A 19890-nucleotide genomic window follows, 5' to 3' on the forward strand; every position below is an offset into this window, starting at 1 on the left:
GAAAGCGGTTCAAGCTAATATTTATTTTCTCTAACCAAACTGTCTACTTTTTTGAGTATATATATATATATACATATATGTGTATGTGTATATATATATATATACACATATATGTGTATATATATATATATATAAAATTTTTTTATATATATATATATATAAAATTTTTTTTTTTTGGCAATCACATTGTAATGAGAGAATTTCCTTCTTGAAAGACTCAGTGTTAAATAATGGTTTTATCAGAGTTGTTGATGCCCATTCACAATTTGTTCCTGTTGGAAAGTCAAAGCTTAAGGAAAGGGTAGATTCCGAAAAGAATAAAATATGCAGCATAGGGACTACCTGAGGAAAGGTCTGAAGAGGGAGAAGGTAGATATTCTTACCCTGGATCGTTCTTCTAGTTTTGTCATCATGACAACTGTTGCACTCCGTTGCTCCCATATCATTCTCCAAAAGTCCCCAAATGTTTCAGGGAGAGATCCCTGTGTTGCAATATAGGCGTTTTGTTTCCTATAGCCATCTATGTAGTTGGCATTCACATAGTCACTTCCTGGGATGCCTGTAAAACAAGAAGTGTTATTCCATGAGGTGAACCTATCACAAGAGGAAATAGCCTGGGATCTGGCCTGAGGGCAATGTTATATTATTGTTCCACAGTATGCTAGAGGAATCACAATATATTAAATTTTGGGTCTTAAGCAAGATAGTCTCGTTGGGACTATCACATTAAAGAAATAGGTGTTCCAGGTGTTGGATCTCTGTAATATGACAAGGTAGATACCAAAGAAAGAAAAATATAACTGATTATCCATAGGGTGCTATTTTTCTCACACCCTATTTTCTCCACTGCATCAGTAAAATACAGCACGCAGAGGAGGACAGAAATTTATCTGGTCACATTCCTCACTCATGCTATTCCAATTGCCAGACAAAAATGAAATAAAATAATGCCTGAATCTGAAAACGCAGTGTAGGGTGGAGCATGTGTAATGGTGAGAAATTCTTCACAAATTTAGCTAACAGGGAACTCATTTGTAAACTCATTTAATCCTTACAACAACTCTATGAAATATATCCTGTCAGGATCTTCCTTTAACAAAGGAGAAAACTGAAGTGCATCGAGATGAAAGCGCTTGCTCTAACTGGTGGAGTCTGGTTTAATGATAGTCAGTCTGTCTGCTATGTCTGTCTTAGACTCTGCAGAGATTGCTTCTTGTTTAAACCTCACAGTACTGTTGTACCACATGTTCCTTCCCTTGGATTATCATGATGGCCTCTTATTTGCTTATCCCACTCTACTTTTGACCTTTGCAGTCTGCTCTTCATCTAGCATGAGAGCAATTTCTAAGAAAATATTTCAGACTTTGTAACTTCTTTCCTTCAAACCCAACAATGGGTTTCCCTTTTACTTCCAATAAAATCCAAACTCTCAACAATACTTACAAAGCTCCACACTTTTCCAAACACATCTCATTCTATTCACCTCCCTGCCTTCTAAACTCTAGACACTGGTCCAGCTTCCATTGGTAGAAAACACTGCTCTCCTACCTCAGTGCCATCCCATACCTTAGAACACACTCTGTGTCTCCTTCCCATTGTAAAACGCTCAGCCTATATCTCAGAAAGCCTGCCCTTGATACTCCTGGACCTCAGAATTCCCTTGACTTTATGTTACTTATTACACATTGTAATTATATACTTGTTAACACAGTTATTGCCTGCTTTGACCTCTAGACCAGGTGTCTGTTATTAACCCTTGCTATCTCTAGGGACAAAAAGAAATTTGCCCCAGTTTTGACATCTAGTAAGTAGCAGAGCTTGAACTTGATGCTGATATTCTGATTGAAAGTCTAATTCAGCGTGACACCTTTAAGAGGAATATAGATAAATTTGAGCTTCTTCCAAGGAGAGTGACCAGAGTGGTTAAGAAAATCAAAGCTGTTCTGTATGAGAAAGGAATACATAGTACAGCTTGGCAGAGGAAAATGTAAGGGTTGGGGATGAGAGCTGCCTGTGAGGATCTGAAGAGAGGTTTAGGTTAACTCTGTTGGGATCCAAATTTTTTCATTCTGAATGATGTAACTACAGAGAGAAGAATTTCATCTCCAATTTAATAAAGCATTTTCAAATTGTCAGAATCAAAAAGGGAATAGATTTCCTTGGGATGTAATGAGTTGCCTACCCCTGGAGGGGAACAAGCACTTTACGTGGATACTGGCAAGATATGAGAGGTAGCACTAGAACCTGTACATGGCCCCTTCTTGCCCTGGGAAAATATGAGTCCTGGAGCTATGAGAAAAAAAAAGAGAATATTTTCTTTATAATGGAACATATGTTCCCAAGCTAAAATTGTTATATTTCACTGATTGCCACTTGCAATTACTTTGACTGCTTTTCTGATTCCAGTTGTAAAACTGATCCTTTCAAAAAAATAATGAAAGTCAGATGGGAACTACTGGGCTCCAAGATGAACACATGGATATGGAATACCACCAGCATTAGTGAAAAGCTTTTTGAGTAAAAACTGAAATGCACGGTTGGTTGTAACATTATTCATCTATTACAGCTACTCAAGAAGCAGTTGGGGTTCTGGCAGCTCTTTGTTGATAAAGATTCTATTCCTCCAGACACCAAATTACTGTAGATTCAAAAGAGAGTTTAAATAAAGTCCTCAGGTTATGGCCATTGGGAAGCACACACAACCTCATGTCCACAGGATTTGGTTCTGAGCCAACAATGAACCTATTTTATAATACAGGAAAAGCCCACTTTAGAAATTTTAATTTAACAGTTAACAACATTAAAGAATTGATAAAAAAAGGGTTCTGGCTAAAGGCATCCATCAGCTACCAATATACAGAAAAGCTTTTCCAAGCAAGTTGAAAATAGAGAAATCTGGGTTAATGACTCAGAAAAGGCATCAGCAAGGCATTGTGCCTCTTCCCCTTTATCAAGGATAACAACTATATCTGAATAATGTGTCAGAGGACAGAGGAGATGGACAGGAGACTCACATCTAAAGGAAGGGAATCAGCCCAGCTCAACATTCTTAAGTAAATTTTAATCATTGATTACATAATGAATTGTTTTTTGACATACTGCTTAAGTTTGAATAATAAATTATGATTATTTTTTAGCGGGGGTAGGGGGGTGGGATGCTACTTAATAATGCTTGCACTTCCCAGGGATAAAAATACAAAACATCTGCCTGAAAAATACTAGGCACTTGGGATCTGTACTGTATCACCAAATGCTTTAAGAATTTGATATTTTGAAAAGAAAGTTAAAAGGAAAAATTCAATACCTAGTAGAGTTAATTATTAGGCTAATGTTTACATCTTGAAAATAATGCTGAGGCTCCTTTTCTATTTTGACACTCATCTGTAAGGAGGTAGTGCCTGGAATGAACACCTCCTTCCAGGAAATCCCTTTATATACTCTGGCCAAAAGGCATTCCAAGTAAGTCTTCTCCCATACAACCTTTATAAGATGGGGATGTGAGAGATGACTTTGTTCTACAGAAGCTCTAGGATCTAATGTATCTGTATTTCATACAACCCAAACAACAAGCTGTGTAGAAAGATGAATGAGAAAAGATTTTAGGAAGGGTGGTGCTTTGCCCTTTTAAAAACATTAGCCCCAGATTGGAAACTAAAGTTGAACAGAAGTGTGTTTCAAGTAGATGAGATCTCAGTTTTCAGTGTGACATATTTAGAAAAATTTTTTAACCAATCTTGTGAGAAAAACAACATGGTGGCTTTCCAAGTGTTTTGGTGCCATGAAAGGTTTCTTCCGTAGCTTGTGACTGCAATGTTTCTGCTGGGAGGCTGAATCTACAAAATCCTTTCACTTTTTTTGGGGTGACCTTCTCCAAGTAATGCATACTTGTTTATTTAATTTATAATCCCCTGCCTTATCCAGAAGATGATTTGCATCTGCTAATGCAACACTAATCAGAGTGCACTACTAATCCAAGAGAAGTGTGTGAGAATTAATTGAATTCCTCTGGGGCTATGATGGATGGAAATCTAACTTAACATGCAGTACTGAAAGAATATAGAATTACTATAAATTAGCTGATTGCTTTTAATTTTTGGAGTCAAGGAGACCTTTGTCCAATACTATGATAATAATGGTGTTTGTTGCTTTTTTTTTTTTTTTTTTTTTTTGGTGGGTGTTGCTTATTAAAACAATGAAAGCATAAGAAAGATATCTGCCTTTAGCTCATCATAAGCAAATACCTTAGGTATGGCCCTGCTGTAGGAACTGCCTTTCTTGGAGTCAGTTGGTCTTAATGTCTTTGTTCAAGAACAGCTTACTACCTTTATAAAAGTAAGTTTCATGATTTCCCATGTATTATTTCATGTGTACTCTCCACTTACCAATAGTCATGTAAACAGGTCCAAGACCCATAATTATCATTCTAATATTACAAGTGAGAAAAATGAGGCTAGATCTTGAATTCATATTATACCTATATGCCCCTTTCCCGTGTTATAGTGTGTTTCATCAGGCAATGAACTATTCTTTCTTGTAGTGCATACAAATATTACTTACATGCTTTATACCGGATTTTGTGTTTGGGTCAAAGAAAACTTGGAGCTATAAAACACAAGCCTGTAAGACCAACAGAGATTGTGATGAGGTGAATGGTTGGTAGAGCTGTGCTTCTGTGTCCTGCAGGCATAGCAAGACACAGCAACAGCTATTCACACAGAATTAGGACAGTTTTAGGCTCTCATTTCATTTGCTGGGAATTGCTGGTTATAACTTTCAGTGGAAAGTAAGTCTAGGCATGGATTTTGGGCTCTGCTGTTCTTTTATTTTTTTGCAAAGCTTTGGAAATGTATCATGAATTCAACATGCAAGGACAATGCCATTTTTCTTCACCTAAGCATAGGATTAATAGAACAGGCTTCATGACATTGGTCCCACATGTGTTTGAATATTAACAGAAGGAGAGAAATCCTTGGAAAGATGAAGCTACTCTGAAAGAATGTTTGTGATGAATAAATAATTCATGCTGAAGAATGCTTTAAAACCTTGAAAGCATGTTGAACTGCCAAAGAATATACTATCTGAGCTGTTTTGTCCTGACTAGATTAAAATAATTTTTTTTTCCTGTTAACTTGAGGAGGACTAATTGGGTCATATGGGTCTATTAAAACAAAACAAAAAACAAGGGACGCCTCGGTGGCTCAGTTGGTTAAGTATCCAACTCTTGATTTCAACTCAGGCTGTGATTTCAGGGGTGTGAGATTGAGCCCTAGGTCGGGCTCTGTGCTGGGCATGGAACCTGCTTAAGATTCTCTCTCTTTCTCTCTTTCTGCCCCCCTTAAAAAATACAAAACAAAATAAAACAAAACAAAACAAAAATCCAAACAAACAAACAAACAAAAAACCCAACTTGCCTTGGTCTCAATTTTTCCGGTCAGGAGATAATTTGATTTGAAAATATTTCTCTTGTTGAGGGGTATTCATAATTATAAAAGAATTATTTTATTAATGTGAAATTAAGTAATTATAATGGGTATATGAGTACTTCTGTATCATTCCATTCTGTAGGGAAAGTTACAGTGTGCCTTTTAAAGTCTTGAAACAATACTAAGCACTTGCTAAAAATTGAGAGAAATTGGCCAGGAACCTGGGACTCCTATCTAGGGCTGCTGGTAGTTTGCTCTTTGACATTTGGGGAGTTGTTCAACTTGTCCAGACCTCTGATTGCTTATCTGCTAAACAAAGCGTGTTGGACAAATTGATTCCCTCAAGTCCTTTTGAGTTCTAAAATAAGATGTCTCTCTGTGGTATTCTTAACCTTCTTGGATTCAGAAATCTCTGTGAAGTTATTTTAAGATAGAGGCTTTTTGTCTCTCAGATTACACAGGAACAGGCTCTGATGCTCTTTCAAGCTGATTCCTATTGCTTCTACCTCTTATGTGCAGAGATGAGATTTTTCTGGTGTGACTGATACTTCAAATCTTGATTAGAATGTGGTGGAGTAAAAAGCAACAAATTCTAAAACAAGGCATGGGACTAGACTGGTAGGTGGTCTATTCATGGAAAGAAGCTGGCCCTGGATTGTGGAGGTGAGAATGAAGAAGAGGCAGCATTTCAGGGAAGGCAGAATCCCTTCCCTACTCTAGTGGACATATTGCTGCTGTACCACAGAGCTGGAGATGGATTTTCAGCTGAGTGGCTGACTCTGTCTTGACTCACAGCATGGTACCAAAACCCAGGTACTCTTATTTCTTTTCACTACTACAAATCCTTAGTGAAGTCTGTGTCCAAAAAAAGAAAAATGCTTTCTGGTCAACCAGTTTATTTATAGAAGTACTCAAGACCCAATGGAGCACAAAAGCTACCTTTTACTTAGTAAACAATGTCTCCTCCAATTCAACACACACACACACACACACACACACACACACCCACATCCACACACCATCCCTAACAATGAATTGATTAAGACCCAGATTGCAGTTTTTACAACCCACAATGCAGAAAAAAATGTTAACTTTATTGCTGACACTGGCAAAACTAGAGGAGAGAAAATAGAAAAACGAAATCCAATAGTAATTTATAGTAAATTTATTTAATTCCAAATGACACAGACCTCGTTTTGCCTTCACTTGTACCATGACAGCCACCCACAGCCACATCAGAACTAGCAAAATGAAGGATTCTGTTGGCAACACAGCAGAGAAAAGCAAATGCTTCTTGCAAAAGTACAGGGTATTATCTGACTTGGCGTCCCCAGAGGTACCACACATTAGCAAACTGCCTTCCATGTTTCTATGGTACACAGGACAATTATTTTACAAGCATGCCTTGTTCTGTGGGCTCATCATGACAATGAGTTAATGGGGGAATGGGTAATTTTCAGAGAGTTTGTGAAGCCAGGCTCTGTCCTCTCAAGGTTCTGAGTCCTCTTCCCCTTGGTTTTCTATTCCTCAGCACTGCTGATGCTGAAGAGGCTGGGTTATAAGAGTAGTTACAGAGGAGGATGTGGGTGATTGAACTGTCATTGAATGCATTTCAAGGTTAGCTACACATGTTGGGAATTATCAGCACCTGTGATGGAGGGGACTCATTTCTGGTTAGGGAACACTCTGCTCTGGAATAAAGCAAAGCTTGGGCCAGTACAGCATCACAGAGTTTTGGTCTACTATGCTTATATTAATAAGGATGACATTATTATAGGGCTTTATTCAACAGTGAGCTAGTCTGAATCAAAGATGGAATATGGTGAAAGGAGTTCTGTCTGTAGGAAACTCGCAAAGCCCCAGTCTCCTCACAGATCCTAAAATATGAGCAGCATTTTCATAATGTTCTTACCCAACACCCCTATGAGAATTTAATGAGTGAATGCATTTGAAACTTCTAAAATACCAGTGGATATCAGTTATTGTTATGATCAGTGTAATAAACAGTAATGAAATAGACTACTCATTCCTAAATACCCTACTGATGAAAAGTTATTCCACATCTGGAAGGCCCCTTTCCATTTTTTATTTAAAAAATGGAGAGGACAAAAATAATTATTTTATGACTTCCCAGCGATATACAACCTGTGATTATATTTTAACAACAGAGCCACAACACAGATGATGTAGGTTTCTCTACAGCCTGAGCAATGAAGTGTAGATTCATTAGCATAATCTTCAGAGCTGTACCATAAAAACGAAAAAAAAAAAATTCCCAGTAACTACAGACAATGGAGATAAAAATAAACTCATGGACTTTTTGATTTACTTTTTGATTGGCTTCCTGGAAACAGAGTAAAGAAAACCAACACAGCTAGCCATCCCTCAATTTTTTTTTTTTTCTCTTTTCCAGATAAGAAGCACCACAAGTACAGGCTGAGGTAGGACCTGGGGAATAACTGATCTCCACACCACTTGCTTGGCTACATGCAAGAGGAAGATGCCATTTAAATAGCTCTAATTAGTCTTTAGGCAGGCTGTGAGCACCTTGTGAATTTTCAAGTTTCCAAAGGCTAAGTCCTCTCTAGCTCTCTATTTAAGACAAATTAAGCTATAAAAATTTGACTGTGCCCTGCTCCTCAAAAAGAAATGCTTTTATTTAAAAAGTAAGATAAAAAGACCACCTGAAATAAGAGGATTAAACTTTGTCATGCCTGTAAACAATTAACTTGAAAAGTGAACTGGAAATGTTAAAAAAACAAAACTGCTAAATCAATGATTGATGTTCAGAGCAATGTGAAGAAAATAAACTCAACCAATAGTTGGAAGAGATTTAGACATGTTTTAGTTTTTTTCTTAGATGGGGCATACAGTCTAAAAAAATTCCTTCACTAATTTAAATAGAATATCAAGAGCAAACTAAAACAAACACCAGGTGCCCACAAATTAGTCATTAGAGTTTGAGGGAGGGAGAGACTGAGAAAGTACAAGAACCGAGAGGAAGGAAAAAGAATTATATTTATTGAACTGGTGTGAGAAATAACACATGGCAGCTATTAAAGGGATTTGTTGCTGGGGAAAATAATTTAAATTCTTTGATGTTAGAGTTTCATATAAAACATTTATATTTACAATAATATAATTCACATTTTATTAGAAAATGTTAGGGAGATTGTATTAACTTATTTCCCTGTGTTTTTGTTCGTTTTGTTTTTACTTATTGAAAAAATATCAGGTGATTCTAGGAAAAAAAGAACAGTTAACTCACAGCACGGGAATGATGTGAATGGAAGACTACGTTATCACGTGCCGACAGCTGTGTGAAACGAATCAGTAGCCACTGAACAGTGCAGTAGAGAAGCTAAGGAGCTACTTAAATGGGAAGCACTGGTGTGGTGGTGAAAGCTGAATTAACAATACAGGGGAATACCAGTAGTTTCTTCTCTTTACTTTAAAAAAAAATATGAATTATCTTAGGGGCATTGATTTCCTGTGAGTCACTTTCTCATTTGAAAGGTGCTAAATTGCCCATCTCACAAATGATCGAGTTGTTGTAACATCATCTGTATTATTTACAGTTGGATTTTTTTGAATTGCTCCTATTATGCAAATCAAACAGATGATAGATTTTGTATTTCCATTTAAAAGAACATATTCTCCCCCTGTTGAAATTTGTAATGCTATTATGGGTCTGGTTTCCATTTATCAAGCACCAATGTATTTTTTTCTTCACAGAGTGAAGAAACTATATGCAACTTTCTCATTTGGATATTATTAATTTTTCCATAGATCATATACAAAAGAAATCCCATCTGAGGACAAAAGGACATATTAATAGTAATAACAGAATTCATAACAGCACTGATAATTTTCATAGTTTCCAATATTTATTAAGCATTTTCTTTGTGCCATTCTCCCAACAACTTTATATGTATTAATTCATTAAATTGTCCTAATCATTCTGGGAGGTAGGTACTATTATTAATCCTATGGCACAGATGAGGAAACTGAGGCATAAACTCTTCAGAAGCAAGAAGAGCCTAGGATGATTTAATAGAAAAGAAGTTCTTGAGAAGTGTATGGGCCCTTGCAAGGAGGTATCCATTAAAGAGAAAAAGTGAACACATATATTTATGTTTTGAAACTTTAAGTATATTCCCCCAAAACCAGAAAAAAAAAAAACTGTATTTCACTAAGCTTCTCTTATTAGATTAACAAGCACTAGTGTTACAGAATGCATATGACATGATGTCGGTTATTCTGTGTCATTTTTTTTTTTTTTAAGATTTTTTTATTTTTTAAGAGAGAGAGAGAGCACAAGTGCGGGATGGGGAGGGGGCAAAGGGAGAGAGCGAATCTCAAACAGACTCCCTGCTGACTGCAGAGCTGGACTCTGGGCTCAATCTCACAACCCCGAGATCATGACCTGCCAAAATCAAGAGTTGGATGCCTAACCAACTGAGCCAGCCAGGCACTCCTATTTGTCATTTGTAACTCTTTCATAGATAAAACCATTTAAATCTGGCTTGGTAGAAGACACACATACAGGCTAATAGTTCTATTTGGTGTAAACTCTCTAGCTTAAATGTGGGGTTTTTTGTTTGTTTCTTTGTTTTAGAAGAATGAATCTTTTAATGTCCAAGATTTAATATTTATCTAATAAATATTGCTCAGTATCTATTGATTTCTAGATTTAGAATCAACTTTCAGAATTTTAGGAAGAGCAGGAAGGGTCTTATGCATTCTCATTCGGCTCTCAAACAGAACAAAACACACTAAGTCAGGGGTTTCTAAATTGATGAATAGGCTTACAAAAGGCTTCTGTGTCCTTAAACTCTCTGAAATTGGTGTACAAATTAATTGGGTAAGTGCCTTTTGTTTTCAAGTAGGGTTTAAAATGCTCGTCAGGTTCTAAAAAGGATCTAGCTTCCCCAAAGGGTTAACTGTACTAAGTGACATGCGGAAGATCACAGAACAGTTTAACTTAGAATTTAGTTTTCAGTCTTCTGTCTTCTTATTCAGTGTTCTTCCTAATAGAACTTTAAAAATAATATTAAACAAACAAAAAAATCCACCTGAAAGCATTTATATGTCATTTATTCTTTGGAAAACTTCACTTTGACTAGAGTCTAAGAGCACAATTGAAGACTTCTAGTTCTCAGATTTCCAACATGAGTGTTTGAAAATGTATATTTCAAAATTCCTAGACAGTCTTCCCAGCCAAAAAGCCATCATTTTTGATTTAGGCATGACATATATAGGAGCAGTCATTATGTCTTCTAAAGCTGCTATAGTTCTGAGTGGCCAGTTTGAGAGAAGAGCAGTCCTGAGTCCTACTGACTCATATGAGAACTTTGGCTCTGTCACCAACTACTAGCTACTAATTATAAACAAGCTACTTGATTTTTAAAAGTTTAACAATTTTTGGGCACCTGGGTGGCTCAGATGGTTAAGGGTCTGCCTTCAGCTCAGCTCATGATGCCAGGGTCCTGAGATCGAGCCCCATGTTGGGCTCCAGCTCAGCGGAGAGTCTGCTTCTTCTTCTGCCTCTGTCTCTCTCCCCTGCTCATGCTCTCTCTGTCTGTCTGTCTGTCTGTCTCTCAAATGAATAAATAAAATCTTTAAAAAAAGTTTAACAGTTTCTTCATCTATAAAATTGACAATAACAACTAGCTTTTGAGGTTGTTCTGAACATTATAGATAAAATCTATCCATGATTTCATACATGATATAAAATCTATGACATGTTGCCCAACACACCATAGGTATCCAGATAATGATATCTATTCTAACTTCTTGTCTTTATTGTTGACATAAAAAGTAGGGTTTTAAGTTTTGTTTTATATTTAGTCCTGGCCAACAATTTTTTTAAAGCTTTTATTTATTTGAGAGAGAGACAAAGAGTGTGAGAGCGAGAGCACAAGGGGGGGGGGTAGAGGGAGAGGAGAAGCAGACTCCCCCACTGAGCAGGGAGCCTGACACGGGGCTTGATTCCAGGACCCTTAGATCATGACCTGAGCTGAAGGCAGACACTTAACCAATGGAGCCACCCAGGTGCCCCGTGGGCAATGATTTTAAAATTCCATTTGAATATGCCTTTTAAAGTGAAATGTTAATTATGATCCTACTAATAGAAATAGAATACTGGCAGCAGTGAAGAGTAATTACATTTTAGGGAGAAAAAACACCTTTTTTTTTAAATCTAGGACTGAAATAATTAGATTGAAGTTATGCTAGTTATTAGACATTACAATAAATAATCTTCCATTTATTGATATTCCTGAGTTTATAAGAAGTTGAAGATACAGACAAAGATACTGAGGTAAGTAGACCACCTTTGGAATCAGTTAGAGATAGATGCACTTGACCTTACTTCTGCAACTACAGGACTCTAAAGCATTTGGATCACTGATGATTTCCCATATTGTGTCATTGCCTCAGATTAATTATGCCATAAAATAAGAAATGAAATACTAAAACGCAATGTTCGCATTATCCGTAGGTTAGACAAATGATAAAATGGATTTTTAGGCAAACTGATAAGTCTGGGTATTTGGATTCAAGCTAGTGACTCAGTCACAGACACATTGCCTATCTGTAGGAAAGCAGTGTGAATGAGGTGGGCCCATGCAAACATGAGCTGAGGAATCAGAAAAGCTCACTTCCAATTTGAGCTCTATTACTTATATATGATGTGACTATATATATATATAATACACACACATATATATAGCAAAATAACGTAGTGTGTACAGTAAATGATATAATTGATAGGAAAGCTACATAGAGCTAATTCATAGAAGTCAGAAGTAAAAGAGATTTCACTCATATGTGGAATTTAAAAAAAATAAAACAAATGAATAAACAAATAAAAAGCAGAATCAGACCTATAAATACAGAGAAAAAATTGGTGGTTGTCAGAGGGAAGAGGGGTGAGGGGATGGGCCAAATGGGTGAAGGGGAATGGGAGATACAGGTTTTCAGTTATGGGATAAATATGTCATGGGAATAAGGGCACAACAGAGGGAATATGGTCAGCGATATTTTAATAGCATTGTATGGGGACAGATGGAGGCTACACTTGTGGTGAGCTCAGCATAACTTACAGAGAAGTTGAATCAGTTGCATAACACTTATGTTGTATACTTCAAACTAATGTAACATTGCATGTCAACTATACTCAAATTAAAAAAAAAAAAAAGGTTTCAGCTAGGAATTGACACTCAGAGAAGATGAGGTTACATGACTAGGAAGTGACAGAGCTGTGACCCAAACCCAGATTTCCTTGCTCTTCTCATCTTTTGGTTTATCCATTTGTTTTTTCCTACTTTAGTAAAAGTAATGAGCAACTTTGGATTCTATAAGATTAAACATATAATTATATATTATTTTATGTACGTACGTATAAGTATTAGTTTCCATTTAGTCTTTGACAATATTTAGCTTACCCTATGAAAATAAATCCTATCACCTCTCTTCCTCAGGAATTACTGATGTCTCTTAAGGACAGCTTAAACATGGAGGGGAGGCCAACAGTAACTGGATTGGTCAAAAATTTAATTGTGTTTCCATAGTGCTTGCTCTATAATTCAAAAAATGTAAGCATTTCTGTAGTTGAAACTCTCTTGAATTTATTCTACATTTTCCCCAACATAAATAAAATGACTGTAATTTGGAAACATGTCATGAAGTATCACTATTTTCACAGAATTCAATAAGCACACTCGTGCTGACACACAATTCCCCATTCTTTAGTTTATTTCCCCTGCCATTGCTCAGCGGAAGTAGTGTAAAGGTTTTGCTCTAGGAAACAAAGATAAAGATAATACGAATCACTGTGGCAACTTCCAGTTTTCCTTTATTGTCTGTCAGACCACTCGGCAAAGTAAACATGAAGAGGGGCCAGCGCCTTGGAGAACAGCAGCAAAAATGTCCAAACTAAAACGTTCAACCAAAGTCTTTTAAGTTATCACCACAGGTGGAACCCAAAACAAGCATGTTAAATTTTATAAATTGTGCATGAAGTCTCTTAACATTTAAATCCTCTTGAAAAATCTGGCTCTGTGTTATCAAAGCTCCCTTATTGCGAGAAGCCCCAGTTGGCGGTTCTGTGGTTCCTGTTGCCAGCATTCCTTTTCCGTGCTTAAGATATAGGATGATCGTTTACCCCCTTAAATATCTGCTGAGTAGGGCTTAGTCTAAGATAAAACACTGTTCATGGTTGTAATCTAGATTAAAGCTCTTTATATAGCCCATAAACTTCAATTAAATGCTTCTAACCTTTTGTGTAAGACTTAAAATTGAAAGACTTTTGGTTTCTAGGTCAGCTCTAGATTTAGGGTATATTTGTGAGCATAGAGCTATAAAAAGGCAGGTTTTAGTCTGATTCAAGTGCTTTTGCTTTTGTACTGTAAAAATAGCATAGGAATGAAATGTACATAGTTTCCATCTATCATAATAAAGGGACAAGGAGGAATATTCTTTGTCCTTCAACATACTTTACTATTAAGATGGTGGAAAATAACAGGTTAAGGAAAATAATGATAAAGTGGGCAAAAGTACAGGGACATGGTAATACTGAATGACCTAATTCTGAGTGGAAACAATGCTACAATACAGCAAAAGCAGACTGACAAGTTCTCCAGCCAAGATCATGCCAAATAGGTTCTCAGTTTACATTCATTTAGTTTCTATAATTTACCTGTTTCACTAATGGAAAAAAGATTTCTCTCCTCCACTTGTGACTTGGTTTAATTTCTTATTAACTATGGAGTTGACTTGAGACTTCTTGTCTCAAGTCAAAGAAATTGCTATTTATTTATTTTTTTACATTTTAAAATGGGAAATACAAAGATAAAATGTAAATGTTATATGCTAATCCTCCACATATACCAATTACAGTTTTCAAACAGGACTTGAAGCAATTACCTGTTTGACACCATCCTGTTTGAAGAACTAGCATTGGTGAAATTTTGATAAACCTGATCAATTTTTTCCCATATGGAAAAAGGTTAACTCTTGAGCTCCTAGTACTTCAATAGACTCAAAAAGGAATTATAACACTTTCCAACATCAAAAGTAAAATTAATTGTGAGAATTTTACAAAATATATCTATGCCACCTAACACCAGTTTGAAGAAAGGGGGCTGCAGGTATGGGCTTGCTCAAATGCTGAAAGATAGTTCTTCCCATAAAACTGGAAATAAATGTATTGGTTGCCTTGTGTGCTTACTGGGGAAGACTTTAAGCAGTGTCTCACTTTCAAATTAAATTTGGTACTAAATGAAGCATGTTGGATTTGTAGGACCTGATCAGAGTTATGAGATAAAGTGGTAGTCATCACAGATTTGAGAAGCAGAAAAAAGTGAAAGATACTTGAACGACTATAGATGAAAATGTTTGAACTGCCAGGTTCTAAAAAGGACTTGGGTCTGAATCTGGTATTATTTAATGTTTACTAAAACATCTGGAAGAGGGTAAGCAGTGAACTTTCAAGTATGAAAAGGCCACAGAGCTTTTCTAAAGGATGCCAATGAGGATGAAGTGGTATGTGGCAGTTGGTGGTCCAGCTTAGCTATTAGGACAGAAGGAAGGATTTAAGTGACATTGTAAACTCTCTTCTAAGGACAGAAATATGCTACCATAGCCAAAAAAAAAAAAAAAAAAAAACCTAACAAAATACTGAATGTTGAACATGAGCTCCTAATTGATTTTAATATGCCATGTGAAGGGATTTATTACTGGAAGGGAATGAATGGAAAATACTCTCCTCATGAATCCTTACAAGAAGCTAGGTATAATAGAGGTGTAATCCCCATCTTTTAGGAGCAATCATTCCTTCTGGAATGCACTCCTTGCTACAATTGTGAGAGATAGATTACCAAGCAGTCCACAAATTAGCTGTACCAGACATTTCCAATATGCTTAATTTTAATTAATCACCACACCACCAACTCCTAACCTTTAGACTGTCCCTAGTGGCTATCCCGGTTTATTTACAAACAAGCCCCCCCCATTTAAAAATAATAGTCAATGAGCATCTTCTGACAATCACCTGTTTATTTATAACCATCAGCAACCATCAGTAAAATGGGCAACCTCGGTTTGCTTCCCCTCTATAAACATCAACTACATTATGAAGTCTTCCACCTAGAGTCAAGCCAAGAAGGTAATGAGAGATGCTTCTATGTTATATGGTGTTAGGGATTTTGTGTGCCCAAATATACATAGTATATTTGTATGAGAAAGAAAATGTGAGAATAAGTGATACCCGAATCTTAATTATGTCCATAGATAGCGAAAAACCTAGCTAAAAATATATTTTCATGCACACTCTTAAACTCATGAAAATAAAAGTGTAAATAATGTCTGAATTTCCTTACCTTCTATTGCTGATAGGAGAACCCGGGAATGATCATATGCGATTACATTTGCATATCTATTCTTTGGTTTGTTTACTTCCAAGTTTGAATGTTCCCATGTGAACTGCTGGCCAGGGTCAATTGACTTTAAAAGAAAAACAGCACATATACACACACAAAATCAATATTTGATAACACAGATTATAGGCATTTATCACAAGTAACAAACATGATTTAAAAAGAAAAGTCTGAAGCCACACTTCATCAAAGATGACCCTAGCTATGAAGCTGAACAGTAATATAACTAGCATAACACGAAATGATTAATCATAGTAAAAAACAGTGATAGTCACCAACATTGATTCAAATGAAAAAAAAGTCAATACAGATGTTCTGTGAATATTGGAAAGGCAGGGTTTTAAAAATTGTTTTACTTTTCCATTTCCTTCTCTGCAGCTGGAGTTTACAAATTATCTGGTTCAATATTCCTTATGGTTCTATGAACATTATTTTATCTTTTTTTTTTTTTAAAGATTTTATTTATTTATTTGAGAGAGAGAGAATGAGAGAGAGCGAGTACATGAGAGGGGGGAGGGTCAGAGGGAGAAGCAGACTCCCTGCTGAGCAGGGAGCCTGATGCGGGACTCGATCCAGGGACTCCAGGATCATGACCTGAGCCGAAGACAGTCGCTTAACCAACTGAGCCACCCAGGCGCCCAACATTATTTTATCTTGATTATTCTCCCTACTCTTTCCTGTCAGGACCTAGCCTCACCCTTACATTTACTGGTCATTCACTAGCTTCAATGGACATAGGCTTCACTGTTCTTTCTTTGCCTAAGGGCTTACAACCTGATGGCAACTTAAAATTGTGTCTGTTTCTCCATAACACACTATGACCAGTATCACAAGGCAATTTGTACAATTCAAATAGTTAAGAATAATTGCAAAGAAGGGAAGTTGGTTAAATCTAATAATCATCTTCAAATATCAATTCACGACCCAATGCAAATAGGATCTACTTACTTTTGTATTTATTTCCTATTTATCATTGCGTTATATTTACAAAGTTTGTTTCTTTTTATTCTTTATTTTAAACTTATTTTTTCTGATTTTTAATGACTTTTCTTGATGCCTTCATTCAACAAGCCATTATTCAATAATCTAAAGTAAATATTGCACAAATATAAAATAATATATACATTTTTTATAGTTAAAGCAGAACCATTATTTTGAGACTGGATTCTGGATTTGATTATAAAACTCTGAGGGACTTTTTAATTTCCTGCAATGTTACTGAAATCAAAACATCTTTTCTTTGATCATACGATACTGACACTTTCTTAAGATATAATTTCATGGTATATGGAAACATGAGTTCAGTAATTACATAAACATGATTTCAAATGATTAAAGTCAAGTTTTCAGAAATAATGATAAATTGGGTTTATATACAGGTAAAATTCTTTAAAAAAGTAAAGATACTATGTTATGTTAATAGAATTTTTAGCAGTTGTTTTTGATCCTGGGCATTTACCATGCTTCAATATGTATATGTAGACCTGGAAAGTAAAACATATTCAACTGCTGTTACTTATTAAAGATGTGTATATTTTGTGTTTAATAGGGATGGTAAAGAGTCAACCTATTAACCGTCATGAATAGCCTCCAAACATACTAAAATTCTCAGCAGGATAGATTGCAGTCTCTAATTTACTAAGGATTATAAAACCCCTTTTCTTTTCTTAGCCTCTGCTAACCTATATATAACGAGTCCATCACTGAACAATATTCAGCAAAATAATTATCCGTGCTTTAGAGTCTAAAGGATAATATAATTAGGGGTCTTTCTAGTTTGTTCTTCCAGGGAAGCTCATCATCTCCTCTGTGGAATGTACTTCTCTCCAAGTATCCAGTGAGCTGAAACATGCAGATGCCTGGGTGGAAGCCTTCAAGTCAACCTTGAACTTTCTCCACACAAAGCAGCTTTATTTGGTGAGCAAACCCTACCTTAAAATTTTCTTAAATCAGTCCTAAATCTACCAGCTCACTGCCACTCCCTAAATCCAATCCTTCAGTATCTGATGTCTGCTTGAACTCTCTCTTTGAACTCTCACTCTAATGCACTCCTCATACCAAAGTAGTATTTCTGAAGCTCTGCTCTGGACAGGTTAGGTTCCCGCCTAAGAACTTCCACTGGCTCTGAATGACCTACAGCTTAGATTCTAAAGTCCTTAGCCACAGTCCTACCTATACACCTTTAGTCATCTTTGCATCTACAAAGATGGCTCAATAAATTATGGTTCAACAGGTTTCCTTAAATGAATTGAATTGAGGAATAGATGTTGTTGAGAAGAGTTCATAAAGAGAAATCGTGGAGTCATTCTTCCATGTAACATGGGAGTTAAAGAACAGACTATGGAAACTGCAGTGTACAGTGTGCTAAACTAATACTTTAGCACTCATTATCGTATGGCTTAATAGTAAAGTATGTGATCCTGAAATTACAACTACCAGTGATATTCCACTTTATACTGAGGAGCATTGCTGAGTACATAAGCTTCTTACACATTATTCTCTAAAATATCCCAAGAAGCTCCTAGGCTCACTGATGTACAGTGCTTTGGCAGAAGATATTACTTCCTCTGATGGCCCTGTTCTTCAGACTAAGATCACTCACAGATGTGTAAAGTGGCATGCATTTAATTAGACTAATGAAATTGCATCTCTCAACACAGACACTGTTAACTTATGTCCATTTCCACTCTTGCCACATATTCCCAGCCTTCTGAATGCTTGATTTGATACCTACATTGAAGAGTTTAAAAACCAGTCATGGAAACATGAATTTTATGTCACATGTGTTAATATGTTTAAGCTTAAAGGATGATGCATGAGAAGAAGACCTATAGTAGTAGGATAATTATAATAGCTGCCGGGTCATGCAGTATCCTGTTTAATTTTCACAAGTGTTATGAGGTACGTATTGTTATTTTCCAGACAAGGAAATTGAAGTAAAGAAAGATTAATTCAATAAATCTTACTAAGGGCCTTCTCTGTGGCACTATGCGATTCGGTGGTTAAGTAATTTGCTCACACAGCTAGACTCATACCTTCACCCTCAAACCCAGGTCTGTGTGATATCAAAGCCCAGCTGATGATTAACAGCTGGTAATTACCAAGCCATGATGCTACTTATCCTGAAGGCCACTGAAAAACGAAGAAGCCCAACACTTAAACATAACTATTCTTTATCTCGCCAGTCCGAAATGTATTTCTTTCCAGCTGATCATCCTCTGTCATTCTGGGGCAATTACATAAGAAATCAAGTTTTAGAAATGAGGTTGGCTTCACATGAGTGATAGAACAGATGGGATGCAGCTTACATTCGTACTCGTTTTACGCAGATCAAACAAACATTGATTAAATAATGCTAAACTGTCTTTGTGCAACACATACTCATCTATCTGTATCTATCTGTCTGACTGAACGTGTAACAATACACAGCATAGGTCATTATTTTGGAGTTTGTCAGAAAGCCGAGAGCAGTAAACTCAGTAAGGAATAACAACTACTGAAAGTAGGTGAGGTATAAGATGACTTTTTTATTGAGAAAAAATAAAACTGGTTGAGGAAAATCAAATTTCAATTCTCCATGTTAATGAAGCAAAGGTATCATGGATGAATAAGATCCTAATTCTCAAAACAGACCTTTTTTTAAAGATTTATTTATTCACTTATTTGAGACAGAGAAAGAGAGAGCACTAGTAGGAGGGGCAGGGAGAGAGAACCTCGAGCAAATGCCCCGCTGAGCATGGAGCCCCATGCGAGGCTCAGTCTCACAGCCCTGATATTAGGACCTGAGCCGAAACCAAGACTCAGATACTTAACTGACTGTGTTTTCTTAGTGCAGGTAATGCTACAGTTGCTTTGCCTCTTTGTGTTCTGGTATCTCTTGCTGAGATCCTCTTAAGGAAGAATAAAATGGCCAACATGGAGAAAGAACAACGCAGGTGTGGAGAAATTGATTTCCACTCTCATCTCATATTTTTGGCCAACCCACCATGACCATGTATCTTCCTACTATAAAGTTAAACTGACACCAC

The 19890-nt window shown here is 36.4% G+C and overlaps 1 protein-coding gene across 43 annotated transcripts in view; it reads right to left on the reverse strand.

Moving 5' to 3' along the window:
* PTPRD (protein tyrosine phosphatase receptor type D) overlaps window positions 1–19890 on the reverse strand; it is a 2297676-nt gene that overhangs the window by 62798 nt on the left and 2214988 nt on the right. For all 43 annotated transcript variants that reach the window (XM_078062238.1, XM_078062257.1, XM_078062277.1 and 40 more), the window contains 2 exons: window positions 15806–15929; window positions 384–559 (listed from right to left, as the gene is read on the reverse strand). In XM_078062238.1, coding sequence (XP_077918364.1) covers window positions 384–559; window positions 15806–15929 — 300 coding nt within the window. The remainder of the gene's footprint in view (window positions 1–383; window positions 560–15805; window positions 15930–19890) is intronic.

Source organism: Halichoerus grypus, chromosome 14 (assembly GCF_964656455.1).
Source record: "Halichoerus grypus chromosome 14, mHalGry1.hap1.1, whole genome shotgun sequence".
Taxonomy (NCBI): Eukaryota; Metazoa; Chordata; class Mammalia; order Carnivora; family Phocidae; genus Halichoerus; species Halichoerus grypus.